This window comes from Mobula hypostoma, chromosome 8, assembly GCF_963921235.1.
Source record: "Mobula hypostoma chromosome 8, sMobHyp1.1, whole genome shotgun sequence".
Classification (NCBI taxonomy): Eukaryota; Metazoa; Chordata; class Chondrichthyes; order Myliobatiformes; family Myliobatidae; genus Mobula; species Mobula hypostoma.
Genome location: NC_086104.1, coordinates 116945476 through 116963211, shown reverse-complemented (window position 1 = coordinate 116963211; position 17736 = coordinate 116945476). Strand labels below are relative to the sequence as shown.

At 43.1% G+C, this 17736-nt stretch overlaps 1 protein-coding gene across 5 annotated transcripts in view; it reads left to right on the top strand.

Moving 5' to 3' along the window:
• The first annotated feature begins 8444 nt into the window (after positions 1–8444).
• LOC134350875 (carcinoembryonic antigen-related cell adhesion molecule 1-like) overlaps positions 8445–17736 on the top strand; it is a 105480-nt gene continuing 96188 nt past the window's right edge. The window contains exons 1-2 of one of the 5 annotated variants that reach the window (XM_063056665.1): positions 8445–8774; positions 8930–9247. In XM_063056665.1, the coding sequence (XP_062912735.1) occupies positions 8627–8774; positions 8930–9247 (466 nt within the window). In that variant the 5' untranslated portion in view covers positions 8445–8626. The remainder of the gene's footprint in view (positions 8775–8929; positions 9248–17736) is intronic. The other 4 variants (XM_063056664.1, XM_063056661.1, XM_063056663.1 and 1 more) reach the window with 4 other exon arrangements.

Here is a 17736-nt window from a genome sequence, read left to right as displayed (position 1 = left end):
TCCCGAGCTCTTCTTAAACCTCGCGCCATTTCCCAGAAGCGCCTGCGCGCGAGGAACCCCGTGACGCGAAGCTCGCGCTGACCCAAACCGCAGTGCCAGCAGTGCGCTTCTCCATGAAACAGTCTCTCAACTTATTTTACGTTCAGCATCTTACCGCAGATTCCAACGCTGCTCCCGGACTGCCGCTGTGATGCTGCCGGGTGCTCCTAGTGTTCCGGCAGAAGCAGCACTCAGGCAGTGAGTTTCATCCGGTCTATCAGTGGATTCTTTCTATTACTTTTAAATTTTATTTTCTTTGCCTCTAGGTCCCAATACTTGCTAGAAACTCTAGTTTAACTTGACAGTGGATGTTAGAGTTTGTGCAGATAACAGCGATCTTCTGGGCACCGGTACAGCTGCAGCTTGCCTAAAGGAATTTGGTACATCAGACTGCCGAATTTAACTATCAAGTTCTCAGACAGTTCAATCAGTCGAATAGCGACCCATCACAACGAATTCACACTGACTCTGGTGCCTGGCTCCTTAGTCTCTGCCTGTGCGGAAGCAGGAAGAAAACGGTCAGATGGTTAGATTTCGGGTAATGTGGTCTAGGGAAGAAACGATAGGCATTCTTGATAGCAGTGCAGCAATCGTCGAGTGTGCTGGGTCCTCTAGTTCTGCAGGTGATGTGCTGATGTATTTGGGCAGAGATTTATTCAATCTAGCCTAATTAAAGGTGTTCGGCAAAGATATGAAACCTGTCAGGGTATGCCATTGAATTGAAGTGACTTTAGTTGATTTGATTCTGCTACTTATAAGACCCTAAGACCAAAAGATATAGGAGCAGAAGTAGTCCACTCTGCCCATATTGTCTGCTCTGCCATTCAATCATGGGCTGATCTAATTCCTTCAGTCATCTCCATCCGCTGCCTTCACCCCATACTTTTTCATGTCCTGGCTAATCAAGAACCTATCTACATCTGCTTTAAACACACCCAATAACTTGGCCTCCAAAGCCGCTCGTGGCAATAAATTTCATAGATTTACCACCCTCTGACTAAAGTAATTTCTCCGCATCGCTGTTCTAAATGGTCGCCCTTCAATCCTGAAGTCGTGCCCTCTTGTCCTAGAATCCCCTACCATGAGAAATAACGAATCTGTTCAGGCCTCATACTACTGAACTCCAGGGAATACAGCTCAAAAGCTGCCAGACGTTCCTCATACGGCAAACTTTTCATTCCTGGAATCATTCTTGTGAATCTTCTCTGAACCTTCTCCAATGTCAGTATATGTTTTCTAAAATAAAGAGCCCAAAACTGCACACAATACTTCAAGTGTGGTCTCATTAGTGCTTTATAGAGCCTCAACATCACAGACCTGCTCTTAGATGCTATACCTCTAGAACTGAATTCCAACAATGCATTCGCCTTCTTCACAACTGACTCAACCTGGAGGTTAACCTTTAGGATATATTGCACAAGGACTCCCAAGTCGCTTTACATCTCTGCATTTTGAATTATCTTCCTAATTAAATAATAGTCTGCCCGTTTATTTCTTCCACCAAAGTGCATGACCATGCCCTTTTGTACATTGTATTTCATTTGCCACTTCTTTGCCCATTCCCTTGAACTATTTAAGTCTCTCTGCAGACTGTCTGTTTCCTCAACACTACCCCATCCTCCACCTTATCTTTGTATCATCATCAAATTTACCCACCAATCCATTAATACCGTAGTCCAAATCATTGGCATACATTGTTAAAAGCCGCGGTCCCAACACCGACCCTTGTGGAACTCCACCGGTAACAGGCAGCCAGCCAGAATAGGATTCCTTTATTCCCACTCTCTGTTTTCCGCCTACCAGCCAATGATCCACCCATGCGAGTAACTTCCCTGTAATTCCATGGGAACTTATTTTGCTAAGCAGCCTCATGTGTGGCACCTTGTCAAAGACCTTCTGAAAAACCAAGTACACCACGTCTACTGCATTTCCTTTGTCTACCCTGCTTGTAATTTCCTCAAAGAATTGCATTAAGTTTGTTTATGTTGTGGTACCGTTTCCCAGATTGTAGTAGATGGAACAGTTTGTGATTGGGTTGACTCGGGTCCCCAATGATCCTTCGGGCCCATTTTACACACCTGTCTATATAAATATCCTGAACAGTGGGAAGTTCGTATCTTCAGATGCGTTGGGCTGTCCATACCATTCACTGCAGAGTCCTGCGATTGAGGAAGGTACAGTTTCCATACCAGGCAGTGATGCAGCCAGTCAGGATGCTGTCAATAGTGCCCCTTCAGAACGTTCTTAGGATTTGAGGGCCCACACCAAACTTCTTCAACCGTCTGAGGTGAAAGAGGCGCTTTTGTGCCTTTTCCACCACACTGCCGGTATGTACAGACCACCTGAGATCCTCTGTGATATTTATGCCGAGGAACTTAAAGCCTTTCACCCTCTCAACCCCAGATCGATTGATGTCAATATGGGATAGTCTGTCTCCACTCTTCCTGTAGTCCACAATCAGCTCCTTGTTTTTTGCGCGTTGAGGGAGAGGTTGATTTCTTGACACCATTGTGTCAGGGTGGTGACTTCTACTCTGTAGGCTGCCTCGTTATTATCTGAGATTAGGCCAGACACTGTAGTGTCCTCAGCAAAATTTAATTAGCATATTGGAGCAGTGTGTAGCGACACAGTCATGAGTATACAGAGATTAAACGAGGGGGCTTAGTACACAGCCCTGAGGGTCACTTGTGTTGAGGGCCAGAGAGACAGAGATGTAGGAGCCCCCATTTGCCACCTGCCAGCGATCTGACAGGAAGTCTAGGATCCAGCTACACAAGGTAGGGTGAAGGCCGAGGTCGCTACTTCTTGTCGAGCATGGAGAGAATTATGGTGTTGAATGCTGAACTGTGGTCCAAGAACAGCATTAAGCATCCCTCTTCTCCAGATGTGTAAGGAGAGTGTGTAGAGCTGTGGCTATTGTGCCATCTGTTGATCGGTTGTGCCAGTAGTCTTAGTTCTTAGTTTCTTGGTTTTGTCACGAGTCCAGCTACAATGAATATATATAATGTCCTGACGAAGGGTCTCGGCCTGAAACGTCGACTGCGCCTCTTCCTATAGATGCTGCTTGGCCTGCTGCGTTCACCAGCAACTTTGATGTATGTTGCTTGAATTTCCAGCATCTGCAGAATTCCTGTTGTTTGCTTTTATATATAATTGAGTCAGGTTTTTTTTAAAACAAACATAAACATTTATTAAACTCCGCTCAACAATACTGAAAAGTATTCAAACGACTAACTTAACCAGAAGTCAACTGCTGTAAGGCAACTCTGGAACATTTCTTAAAGTGGTAAATTCGAACACAGTCTTAAAATGGTAAATTCTAAAGTCCAAATGATTTACACAGTCAATAAGGAGAGCTTTCTCTGGAAACGGATTTCTTCGAAGACGTGATGTTACTGTTGATTCCGTCCAAAGGATTCACGACGAAGGGAATAAAATGGCTTAAAGGAACTGACCTTTTTCTGGCGAATGAACACTGCACAAAACTTCCTGATATTACAGGGGTTATCTCAAATGCCGGTTACTATTTCTGAACGAATATTTAATAAGGCCGATCATGTATTAAACCTCCGAACGACACCAACTTTTCTCAATCCTCAAGCTTCCCGTACTTTAATAAGGTTTTCACTCTCCAATACTAGACTTAGAATAGAAAATAAAACTCCACTTTCAAGCGTCATGAGATGAATACGCAGCAACAGGGGTTTACCGTTGTATACCTGTTCAGAACATGTCATCACTTGACCTCTCACTTGCGGGAAATCAACCCACCATCACAAGACCATTACATCATGCTCACAAGATACTCATGGTCATAAGACAGTCACAAGATACCCACGAGGTATTTAACAGTTTCTTGATTCTTTATAATGATATTAAATGCACCCAGTTCTTCCTCGATATCTGTCTTTAACATTATATAATCTGCGGTGATGATCACGGCGGGGAATTCCTGCAGTAAGTAGGATGGTCGGTACTTAATCGCTAGATCCGCCGGGTCTGGAGAACAAGAATGAAACAAGAACTCTCCGCCCGACTCATGAAGCAGACGCTACCGCCTCTGTTCTACCTGATGCTGCCGACCGGTCCATCTGGTGGACTGAGACAGAGTGTGACAGGTGAGCATTGTCTCAGTGAAACAGAAAACACCACTATCACCTATTTCCCTCCAGTACAGCAATCTTACCCCTTGGTCCTATAACGTGCTCTTTAGTGAATGTACATTGGCCAGGAGAATGCTATGGAACAATGGTCGTGTTACCCGTCGTTTCCGTCTAGCGATGTTAAGGCGACAGTTAACATTATGGAGGTAGAGGAGCCGAGGTGCGAAATCACAGCGGACATATCTGCAAGGAAGAGACGGCTTGGGGACGCAAGTGACCATTGCTCCGTAATAAACCCCTGTCCGCGGATTCCACACTGTCCTCCTGTAGTACCACCCTCTCGCCTGCTTTCTGCGCTCTTACTCTTTCAATACGCCACTAGAGGTTACTGTATTGGCACTGACGTCATTTATCACATAGAAACATAGAACATAGAAAACCGACAGCACAATACAGGCTCTTCGGCCCACAAAGCTGTGCCAAACATGTCGCTACCTCAGAACTACCTCGGGTTTACTCATAGCTCTCTATTTTTCTAAGTTCCATGCAACCATCCAGGATTCTCTTAAAAGACACTATCGTTTCCTCCACCGGCAGCCCATTCCACGCAGTCACCACTCTCCGTGTAAAAAACTTACCCGACATCTCAACTGTACCTACTACCAAGCACCTTAAAATGATGCCCTCTCGTGATAACTATTTCAGCCCTGGGGAAAAGCCTCTGACCATCCACACGATCAATGCCTCTCATTATCTTGTACACCTCTATCAGGTCACTTCTCATCCTCCGTCGCTCCAACGAGAAAAGGCCGAGTTCACTCAACCTATTCTCATAAGGCATGCTCACTAATCCAGGCAACATCCTTGTAAATCTCCTCTACACCCTTTCTATGGTCTCCACATCCTTCCTGTAGTGAGGCGACCAGAACTGAGCACAGTAGTCCAAGTGGGGTCTGACCAGGGGCCTATATAGCTGCAACATTACCTCTTGGCTTTAAAACTCAGTCCCATGATTGATGAAGGCAATGCACCGTATGCCTTCGAAACAACAGAGTCTACCTGCATAGCAGCTTTGAGGGTCTGATGGACTCAGACCCCAAGATCCGTCTGATGCTCCACAGGGCCAAGAGTCTTGCCATTAATGCCATATTCTGCAATCATATTTGACCTACCAAAATGAACCACCTCACACTTATCTGGGTTGAACTCCACCTGCCACTTCATAGCCCAGATTTGCATCATATCAATGTCCTGTTGTAACCTCTGACAGCCCTCCACACTAACCGCAACACTCCCAACTATATTGTCATCAGCAAATTTACTAACCCATCCCTCCACTTCCTCATGCAGGTCATTTATTAAAATCACATAGAGTAGGGGTCCCAGAACAGATCCCTGAGGCACACGACTGGTCACCAGCCTCCATGCAGTATTTGACCCGTCTACAACTACTCTTTGCCTTCTGTGGTCAAGCCATTTCTGGATCAATGAAGTAATGTCCCCTTGGATCCCATGCCTCCTTACTTTCTCAATAAGCTTTGCATGGGGAACCTTATCAAATACCTTGCTAAAATCCATATACACTATATCTACGACTCTACCTTCATCAATGTGTTTAGTCACATCCTCAAAAATTTCAATCAGGCTCGTAAGGCACGACCTGCCTTTGACAAAGCCATGCTGACTATTCCTAAACATATTATGCCTCTCCAAATGCTCTATAATTTCCAGGACTATCCCTACTCCCTTTCTTGAATAAGGGAACAACATCCACAACTCTCCAATCCTCCAGAACCTCTCCCATCCTCATTGATGATGCTAAGATCATTGCCAGAGGCTCAGCAATCTCCTTCTTTGCTTCCCGCAATAGCCTGGGCTACATCCCGTCCTGTTCCGGTGATTTATCCAACTTGATGATTTCCAAAAGATCCAGCACATCCTCTTCCTTAATATCTACATGCTCAAGCTTTTCAGTCTGCTGCAAGTCATCCCTACAATCGCCAAGATCCTTTTCCGTAGTGAATACTGAAGCAAAGTATTCATTAAGTACTCCCGCTATTTCCTCCAGTTCCATACACACTTTTCCACTGTCACACTTGATTGGTCCTATTCTCTCATGTCTTATCCCCTTGCTCTTCACATACTTGAAGAATGCCTTGGGGTTTTCCTTAATCCTGTCCGCCAAGTCCTTCTCATGGCCCCTTCTGGCTCTCCTAATTTCATTCTTAAGCTCCTTCCTGCTAGCCTTATAATCTTCCAGATTGTTATCATTACCTTGTTTGTGAACCTTTCATAAGCTCTCCTTTTTTTTTCCTTGACTAGATTTACAAAAACCTTTGTACACCACTGATCTTGTACCCTACTATCATTTCCATGTCTTATTGGAACGTACTTACTCAGAACCCCACACAAATATCCCCTAAACATTTGGCACATTTCTTCTGTACTTTCCCCTGAGAACATCTGTTTCCAATTTATGCTTCCAAGTTCCTGCCTGATAGCCTCATATTGCCCCTTACTCCAATGAAACGTTTCCCTGATTTGTCTATTCCTATCCTTCTCCAATGCTATGGTGATATCATAGTGTACAGTTATGATTCTCCTTTAGTCAGAATCAGAATTAGGTGCAATATCACCAGATTTTGTCCTGAAAAGGTACTGAGATACTGATCATGGTTGAATATTCATTCAAAAATCAGATGGCAGAGGGGTAGATACCGTTCCGGAACCGTTGGAGTGTGTGATGTCTGGTTTCTTTGTCTCCTTCCTTATTGTATCAATGAGAAGAGAGCATGACCTCGGTGGTGGCGTTCTTTAATGATAGACGACGCTTTCTTGAGGCATGGCTCATTTAAGAAGTCCTGAATGCCCTTCTCATAGATGGAACCACTCCAGCATTATCGTTTAACTTTATTTTGAATTTATTCTGAAACCGAGTAACATTCTTTCTCTTTGCGGTTAGGGAATACATGAAACATCGTCTGCATGGAGAACTGGTGGAAAGAACTAGCATTCTCGGGTTCGGAACCTTTGGTGAATAGAAACAAACCGATTACAAAGGAAGATAATAACATCAGAAATATGAGAACTTCCACAATACTTTTGCCTTCATTTCCAGAACCGAGACACGCAGAGAGCAAGCAAATATTTATTTTGGACCAATATGTGCCACGATCTCAGCAGCGAAATGACTAATAAATAAATAATTATATGCTCCACAGGATTAAAAATATAGTTGTTGTTGTTTATTCATACTTCTCTTCAAGAAGGCATTGTGCAGTAACACGTGGTTTCTACGAATGCAAGAAGCAAAATATACTTTGCAGAAACAATGTCAATGGTGTTTGTCTTTGTTAATGCTGATAGTAGGATTTAGGTGCCTAAATATGGGAACGGGATTATTTTGACATGAAACTATTGCATGCTCTGGAGACAAATATCATGATGGTCGTGTAACAACGATTTTGGAAAATCAACTTCCTAAATATTGTTTAAACTGCACAGGGCTTGAACGAAATTACACATGAAATCCAGTCTACATTATATCAAGATTAGGACAGGCGAGTTGAGATCTCGCGTCAACGGATAGACAAGAACGCTGAGAGAGATTGACAAGGTAGTTAACAAAAATTCTGATTTCCACTTTTTTTTCTAAGTGTAAAACCCGGGCTTGCGCGAAACGGGTCGTTAATAAGATCTGTAAACATGCGGCCGTGGAACAGAACATGTGGCTCCTCCGTTCTGCTGCACCCGGCGAGAAGATCCCGGCTAATCTGACGCTAGTCTCACATCCATACTCCGATCCGTACAACACTCAGCATTAACTCCAATAAATCCAAACTCTCTTCAGTCTCAGCTGGAAATGCAGAATGACGGCCCCTAGTAGTCCCCCCTTCCTGGCCCCAACCACCGCCACGTTCAAAGCTCCCTGAGACAGAGAATGCAAAATGTTCACCACCCTCTTTGAGCACAGACACCTCCATGTCTGCATTTTAATTGCATCGTCACTCACTCAGAACCTTTTTCCCCGGTTCTGGATATCCTCCCCCACCCACTCATACCTACTCAGGATCTTACGTAAAACGAATAAATCCTAAGCAATGACAAATACGTTTGTAAGTAGCAGGGATGGGAATGTGTTCAAACACCACTGGTGCAGTGGGTGGTATAATAATAGGGTAGAACGAATTGTTAGCAGTCTCAGGCAAAAACACCAACGGGGAAAAAAAATCAGAGTCTTAAATGACAGCGGTGCGTAAGGGTACACGTTCGTGTGTGTGTGTGTGTGTGTGTGTGTGTGTGTGTGTGAGAGAGAGAGAGAGAGAGAGAGAGAGAGAGAGAGAGAGAGAGAGAGATAGAGAGAGAGAGAGAGAGGGGTGTAAGTAAATTTGATTCGCTGGGAATTTGTCAACTGGACGGGGCTCAGTCCAATGAACTGCCACTTCTGACGACTGAATCAAGTTACCCTGCCCAGAGACCAGGAAATGCCGTTCTGTCTCCCAAGCGTAACAGATGATAGGAGCTGTTCTATCGATATGACGGTGTTGCCTATCGCAGCGCTTGTTCTTTGTTTCTTCATACCTGCTGGTGAGGGTCTCTCGGATCATTTATGGTCAGAGAATCAACAGAGCGGTGGGTGGTTGCAGGAAGGAAGATTTGTTTACAAGTGACGATCTCATTGATTTGAGTGCAGATCTTAAGTATCTGTGCTTATTGAGCTAAGTACATTTCTCCAGTCTATCCGGCTTTATCGCTTTATCCTCTCTTTACGATTTTCCGTTCCTCAGGTGAGTCTCAGCAGTTTACGATAACGGTAGAGAACAGTCAGATCAATAAGCCCGTCGGATCAGATGCACTCTTTTCAGTGCGTCCGTCGAGCAAGGTCAGAAGTGGAGACTGGTCTATTAATGGAACATTAGTCGTCCGGTGGATCGATCAAACCGTATCTGCTGATAATGAGTATACATCGCGGGCTGAGCTATTCACCTCCAACGGGTCGTTACGGCTGAAGTCGGTGAACATGAAGGACAGTGGGGAATACCGTGTGAACATGATTCCAGTCAGCGGTTCACAAAGCTCAGCGACCATCACTCTGAAAGTCCTTGGTAAGTGAAACGTTGATCTTGCTCGCTTATTTATTGTAAGGCTTTTATTTTTTCTTCTTTATTCCTGTGATGAATTAATAAAGTTTTTATCTTTAATATTCAACTTACTTTGTTACACTTAAAGTCACTAACGCCTTGAAGGTTTATCTTCAGTTGTTTGGGAAATGTTAGACAATTCATAGGATATTTCTGCCTTACGTTCACTGGAGATCTTGCCGGATAGGCGTCGGCTGGCTGGACAAATTAAGATCGAGGGTGCTTGTGGGTGTGGAACACGACGCCGTGTGACCTCGTCTCGGCCAAACTTTCACCTCTCGCATGATTACGCCAGTATACTGAAAAAAAACAGGAATACACTGTGATACAGGAATTAATTCAAAATGTTCCCTTGTTTCCATTTAGTATTCCTTCAAATAAACGTCGATGTGATGCCAATAATGATCGGGCGTTACGACATTCCTAGTCACAAACCGATTTAATTCATTCCAAGTTTGAATTCTTTAGTATCTGTGTGTGTGTGTGTGTGTGTGTGTGTGTGTGTGTGTGTGTGTGTGTGTGAGAGAGAGAGAGGGATTGAGCTGATGCCGCTTTGTGTGATGTTGTGGGGTTGTGGGTAGTTTAACCCCAGTAATTCGCTAAAGCGTCTTGTAACTTCCGGAAACAGACTGCTAACATTGACAGTGCTGGAAACTCAATGCACTACATCTCTCTGGAACCCTGAACGATCGTTTGATTATCGACATATATGTAGATGTTCAGAATCAAAAGGCAATCCCGCGAGGAAATATAGAATGATTAATAGGAACATAGAGGTTGTGAAGAATGCGTTCGTAGAGGATAAGAAGAATGTGCTTTGGCTCCTGATGGAAAAGTCAACCTGATCAAATATGGTGTGTAATGGTTCGTATGTTTAACTATTAAAATTGTTCCTGTTGCTGTTGGGATGAACAGAGTTCAGGTGAAGGATGCCCGTTGGCTTTCAATGCAGTAGAGTTTCCAGAATACCTATTCAGCCACGCTAATGCTCCTGAAAAAAATCTCATGATGCACCTTGTGACATATAATTTGAGGTACAACGTCTTCAGATTCTGCACAGCCATCTCCCATAACCACTTAGGAAATTACCACATTTTTCTCGAGTGATTAAAAGACAAGATAATCCAGATGGCATAAATCTGAGTTAAAAAGTCAAACGTTCCAAAACATCAGCAAACCAGGCAGAAGCTGTGACGAGAGGAATTTAATAGAATAGGGGTTCATATGAGTGACATTTCCTCGGATGCTGTTTTGAGAGATCAGGATGTTCTCAGCAATCCATTGGTTCCTGTACTACCTTGGGTCTGTGGTCACAGATCCTCCCAAAGGGGAAAATGTATGCCCAGTCGCAACTTGATCATCATCACCAGACAAGGTAGATTTGTTCTAAAGTCTCCTGATTGAGCATAGAAACTATTATTTATTACCAAAGAAGTGATGCCCGCTGACACTGGACAGGGTCAGGAGTTCCAACTTAATATGTTAAATCAGACATTTTAACTTTAATTACTTTACCTAGTATTCTGCAGACCGAGATGCAACCAGTAGGCAATCGTTTTTGATTCAAGTTGTTCTAAATCACGAAGAACTATTCGCTATTTATTTATTTTTCTTTGTGGTAGCAGAATGGAATGGAGACTTCATTTGTTCCTAATTACACGGCAATGTCGTTGTTGACTATTGAGGATCAATTTGTAATGTGTGTTGATTATACCTGCTTACCTTCCTTTATGTTACATCTTTCCAATGTATGTTCAGAATTGAATACAGATAACACCTTCTTTGACAGATCTAGAGAACAATTTCCGTATTGTTAAAGTAAATAGTTACATGCTTTGAATCCCCCTTCAGGGTCTCTAGTTTTACTACCTCACGTGTGAAAACAGCTATACCAGTACTGGTTACCAATATACACTCGTGTTCAAAAGCTGTACCCACATTTCATGGTTGCTTTGGAGCTACAATTTGGTAATTGAGTGAGGAACTTTGCATAGTTCAACATTAGGAGTTATGCTTGTTATAACAAAGTCAAACATTTACCTGGTCTTCTCTTTCCATCAGCAGAGAAGTTTACTATAGATTCATAAAGTCATACAGCATGGAAACTGGCAATAAACCATATCCATCCCATTTAGGACTTTATGAGCTTTAATATTCAGCAGGTTTCAATGAGTTGTCCCCTCAATTTTCTAAACTCCTTTGACTACAGGCCCAGAGGCATCAAATATTCCTCACCCTCTTCATGAAGAATTCATGTGAAGAATTTTCCTCTTTTTTTTCAGCTGCATTGCCCAGCAATTCCTCTAAGCAGGAAATTGTCATATAGACTAGAAAATGTACAGGACTTTAAATTACCACTACACAATAAAAAAGAAAAAAATCAAGTTGCGTGGCAACAAAGGCTACGTGTGTAGGAATATTTCTGCTATTGCCCAGATGTGCATCTGCACAGCTCCTTGGAGCCAGTAGTTGTGAACCTCCATTGGACCCTCTCAAACATCAACACACAATTTCTCAGAAGAGGGGCCCAAAACTGCTCACAGTACTCCAGGTACTGTCTGAACAATACCTTACAAAGGAATTTGGAAGCCTCTGTATTACATCTTCGGTATGACAAGACCATAAGACTATAAGATATAGGAGCAGAATTAAGCTATTTGGCCCATTGAGTCTGCTCCGCCATTTCATTATGGTTGACCTAATTTTCCTCTCTGGCCCAATCGCCTGCCTTCCCCATATGTTTTTATGCCCTGGCCAATCAAGCTTCTATCAACCTCTGTCTTAAATATACATAAAGACGTTACATCCACAGCTGCCTGTGGCAAAGAATTTCACTGATTTGCCACTCTCTGGCCAAATATATTCCCCCTTTATCTCTTTTCTGAAGGAAGCCCCTCTATGGTGAGGCTGTATCCTCTGATCTTATACTCTCCCACTATAGAGAACATCCTTCTCCACATCCAATCTATCAACACCTTTCACCATGTGGCATGTTTCAATTAGGTCACCCCTCACACTTCTGAATTCCAGTGAGTACAGCCGCAGAGTCATCAAGAGCTCTTCATATGACAAGCCATTCAATCATTTTAGTGAACCTTCTTTGAGCGCTCTCCAGTGTCAGCACATCCTTTCTAAGATGAGGCATCAAAAACTACTCACAATGCTCCATGTGAGGCCTCACCAATGCTTTATAAAGTCTAAATACCACATCCTTGCTTTTATATAATACTGTAGTTCTCTTGAAATGAATGCTAACATTGCATTTGCCTTTCTCTCAGCAGACTCAAGCTGCAAATTAACTTTTTAGGAATACTCCATAACAACTCCCAGGTCCCTTTCCACCTCAGTTCTTTCTATTTTCTTTCTACTTAGCAAATAGTCTACCCTTACATTTCTTCTACCAAAGTACATAATCATACAGTTCCAGACATTGTATTGCATCTACCAGCCCTTTCCCAATTCTCCTAATCTACCTAAGTCCTTCTGTAGCCTCTCTATGTCCTCCAAACTACCTGCTCCTCTACCTTTCTTCATATTGCCAGCAAACTTCACATTAAAGCCATCAATTCTACCATCCAAATCATTGGCATATAATGTAAAATGACTCCCCTGAAACATCCCTAGTGTCTGACAGCCAGCCAGGAAAGATTTCCTTCATTCTCAGTCTTTGCCTCCTAACAATCAGCCACAGCTTTATCCATCCTTGAATCTTTCCTGTAATTCCATGTAATACCGATAATTTCCTTTCTTCAGCCTTGCTCTCTTCTTGAAGAGTGGAGGGACATTTACAAATTTCCAGTCTTCCAGACCTATTCCAGAATCTAGTGATTCTTGAAAAATCATTGCTAATGCCACCGCAGTCTCTTCAGCAACCACTTTCAAAACACTGGGGTATATGGTATCTGGTCCAGATGACTTACGAACCCTCAGACATTTTGGTTTCCTAAGAACCGTCTCCCTTGTTATGATATCTTCAGACTCTGCATGGTTCGTGACACCTGGAGCTTCCACTATACTGCTGGTATCCTCAACAGTGAGGACAGATGCAAAATACTATTCAGTTTGTCTGTTATTTAATTGCACCCCTTACTACTTCTCCATAATCATTTTCCAGCTGTCTGATATCCACTCTTGCCTCTCTTTTACACTTTATTTACCGGAAGAAATATTTGGTATTGTTTTTTGATATTATTGGCTAGCTTACTTTTGTATTTCATTGTTTCCTTCTTAATGACTTTTTACTTGACTTCTTTTGTTTTTTAAAAACTCCCCAATCCTCTAACTTCAAAATATATTTTGCGCTCTTATGTGCCATCTCTTTGGATTTTATGTTGGCTTTTTCTTCTCTTGTTAGCCACAGTCGTGTCATTTTTCCTTTCAAATACTTCTTTCTCTTTGGATGTATGTATCCTGAGCTTCTGAATTCCTGCAATAATTTCCAGCCATTGCTGTTCTGCCATTATCGCAGCCAGTGCTCTTTTCTAATCGATTCTCACCAACTCCTCTTTCATGCCTCTGTAATTCCCTTTACTCCACTGTAATACTGATACATCTAGATTTCGCTTCTCCTTCTCAAATTTCAGGGTGAGTTCGATCCTATTACGATCGCTTGCCCTTAAGGGTTTTTTTACCTGAAGCTCTTTAATCAATTCAGGTTCAAAACAACATCCAGTCCAGCATAGCTAACACTAAAGTCGGCTCACGAATAAACTGCTCTAAAAATCTATCTTGTAGGCACTAGAAATTTAAGCCCCAAGAATCCAGCACCAATCAGACTCTCCCAATATACCTGCATACTGAAGCTCCCATGACTATTGTAACATTGGTATTTTGGCATGCATATTCTGTCTCCCATTCGAATTTGTCAGTCACATCCTTACTATTGTTTGAGGGCTGTATAAGACTCACATGAGGGTTTTTTTTACCCTGAGCTCTATCCACAATGATCCAACACCTTCCAAACCCTGTTATCACCTGTGTGGCATCCCCCTCAACAATGATTACTCCATTTTGAGTATCTTTTGGGGAGAAGGTGATCTTACTGGGGTAGCAGCAGCGGTCGTGGCTCTGGCACTGAGTTTGGCCCTGTGGCTTAGAAGTGTACGGAACTAATAAGGATGGCAGAAGTAAGGGGGATAGAAAGGCAATTCTGTAGACGTGAAAATGAAATATAAATGGTAGTTTGCCTCGCAGGTGCCAGTGTCTGAGATTTTTCTGGGTACATCAACATCCTGAAAAAGGACGGTGAGCAGCCAGAAGTTGTGGTACATATTGGTACCAATGACATAGGAAGAAAAATGGAGGAGGTCATGAAAAAGGTATACAGGGAGTTAGGAAAGAAGCTCAGAAGCAGGACCTCAAAGGCAGTAATCTCAGAAGGATGTTGGCAGACTAGCCAATAAAGTAAAACAGGATAGCAATTTGCTTTTTCAATTATATAAAGAGTAAAAGGAAAGTCAGAGTTGATATTGGACCACTAGAAAATGATGCTGGTGAAGTATTAATGAGGGATGAAGAAATAGCAGATGAACTTAGTGTGTACTTTGCATCTGTTTTCACTATGGAAAACAATAGCAGTGAGCCAGATGTCCATGTGTGTCGGGGAGCAGGATTGAGTACCATTGCTATTACAAAGGAAAAAGGCTGAGGCAAACTCAAAGGTCTTAAGGTGAGTAAGTCACCTGAGCCAGACAGACTACATCCCAGACTCCTGGGAGAGGTTGCTGAAGAGGTAACGGATGCATTGGTCATGATCTTTCAAGAATCACTTGATTCTGGCATGGTCCTGGAGGACTGAAAGATTGTAAGTGTCACGTCACTCCTTAAGAAGGGAGGAAGTCAAAAGAAAGGAAATTATCGGCCAGATAGCCTGAGCTTAGTGGTTGGGAAAGTGTTGTATTCTATTATTAAGGATGACGTTTCTAGGTACTTGGAGACTAATGATAAAATAAGTCAAAGTTAGCGTTGTTTCTGTAAAGGGAAATCTTGTCTGACCAACCTGTTAGAGTTCTTCAAGAAAGTAACAATAGGGTACACAAAAGAGCCAGTGGATGATTTAGTTGGATTTTCAGAAGGCATTTGATAAGGTGCCACAGATAAAGCTGCTTAACAAGATGAAGTCCTATTGCATTACAGCAAAGATGCTGGCACGGATAGCAGATCAGCTGATAGGCAGAAGGCAGCGAGTGGGAATAAAAGGGTCCTTTTCTGGTTTGCTGCCAGTAATTAGTGTTGTTCCTCAGGGGTCAGTATTGGGCCCACTACTTTTCACATTCTGGATCATTTAGATAATGGAATTGATGGCTTTGTGGCAAAATTGGTGAATGGTACGAAGATAGGTGGAGAGAAGGTAGTGCTGAGGAATGCGATTGCAGCAGGACTTAGACAAGCTGGAAGAATGGGCAAAGAAGTGGCAGATGGAATACAATGTTGGGAAATGTATGGTAACGCATTTTGGTAAAACGAACAATAGTGCAGACTAATATCTATATGGGAAGAAGGTTCAAACCTCAATGGTGCAGAGATGTAGGAGTCCTTGTGCAAGACTCCAAGAAGGTTAGTTCACGGTTCAGTCTGTGGTAAACTAGGCAAATGCAGTGTTGGCATTTGTGTCAAGAGGAATAAAATATAAAAGCAAGGAGATAATGCTGAGCCTTTGTAAGACACTAGTCAGGCCACACTTAGAATATTGTCACTCCATGCATTGTCTTTGGAGAGAGTCCAGAGGAGGTTCACAAGGAGAATGATTCTGGGAATGAAGGGGTTAACATATGAGGAGCATTTGGCAGTTCTGGGCCTGTTTTCACTGCAATTTAGAAGAATGCGGGGGGGGGGGGAAATCTCATTGACACTTACTGACTGCTGAAAGACCAGTTAGGGTGAATGTAGAGAGGAAGTTTCCTATGGTGGGGGACGACACTCTGAAACAGAGGCAAGAAGGAATTGTTTAGCCAAATGGTAGTAAATCTGTGGAATGCTCTGCCACAGACTGTGTCGTAGTCAAATACAGTACATGAGTATGCATAAGACAGAAGTTGATCATTTCCTGATCAGTCAGGGCATCAAAGGTTGCGGCAAAAAGGCAGGTGTATGGGTTTGAGTGGGATCCGGGATCAGCCACGATGGAATGGCAAAGCAGACTAGATGGGCTCAATGGCCTAATTCTACTACGATGTCTTATGGTCTTATGGACCCTGTGTCACCTCTTTCTAATGATTTGTTATCATTTCTAACCAACAGAACAACATCACACCCTATGCATTCCTACGTTCACTCACCTACTTAATGCTGAAGAGTCAATCCTAGATATCCCTGACCCTTGCACCCAGGACGCAACATACAGTTGGGGGATCTCATTCTCGCCCACAGAACCTCCAGTCCGTTCTCCTAACTAAGGAATCCCTATCACCACAGTATGCCTCTTCTGCACACCCCCACTGCCCCATTCCATTCTGAGTCACCGAGGCAGACAGTACCAGAGACTAAACTTTCCTCTGTTAGGTCAAACCCCCAACAGTATCCAAAGTATTCAGCCTCCCAAAAGTTCCAGAGTTCATCCAGTTCCAGCTTGAACTCCTTAACATGGCTTGTTAGAAGCTGAAGCTGGGCACTCTTCTCACAGTTGCAATCGTCAGGGCCACTGGAGGTCTCTCTGCCTTCTCATATCCCACAAGAGGAGCATTTCACTCTCCTGCCTGGCACCTCTACTGTCCTAACTGAATAGTTATAAAGAAGAAGAGGAAAAAAAAATGAGTTTCTCTTTCTTTTGCTTTCTCTGAGAGAAGCCTCTCGTCGAGGAAGCCTCTAAGAGCTAAAGCCTTTAGATCATCACACTGACTATGTCCACTCAGGCAACGGCTGCTGTGATGATGACCACTGTGCATGTCCCTGCCTTCCTTTAATTTGCCCTTTCTAATAAATCCCAAACTCTGATTGGTCAAGGGTAAAACATTTATTATGCTGTCACGACCCACTCCTGTCTTTTTTCCATAGGTAGTGGACCTGATTGAGTCCCCTCCTCTACAAACATCTGGTGTCGAGATCAGCTACTAATCAAAGCTCTAATCCTCTTGAAATATATTCTAATCCTCTAGAATGTTTGCCAACATTATATTTGTTTTCCTTACCATGGACTCAACCCGCAAGATGACCATACCTGCACCAAATGTGATGAGCTACAGCTCCTCAGAGAACGTTAAGGAAATGGCACTACAGCTCAATCACCCTCAATCATGTGGGAGACTGAAGAAGCAAAAGATAGTAGCTACATTGAGGTAGTCACTCATAGGTTGCAGGAGGCAGCTAACTGTGTGACTGTCAGAAGAAGGAAGGGAAATGGGCAGCCACTGCAAAGTAACTTTGTGGCCACTCCCCTCAATATTTTGGAAACATTGAGGTGGGAAATCTGCCAGTGGGGAGCTGTAGTGACCAGGTCTCCGGCACTGGATTAGGTA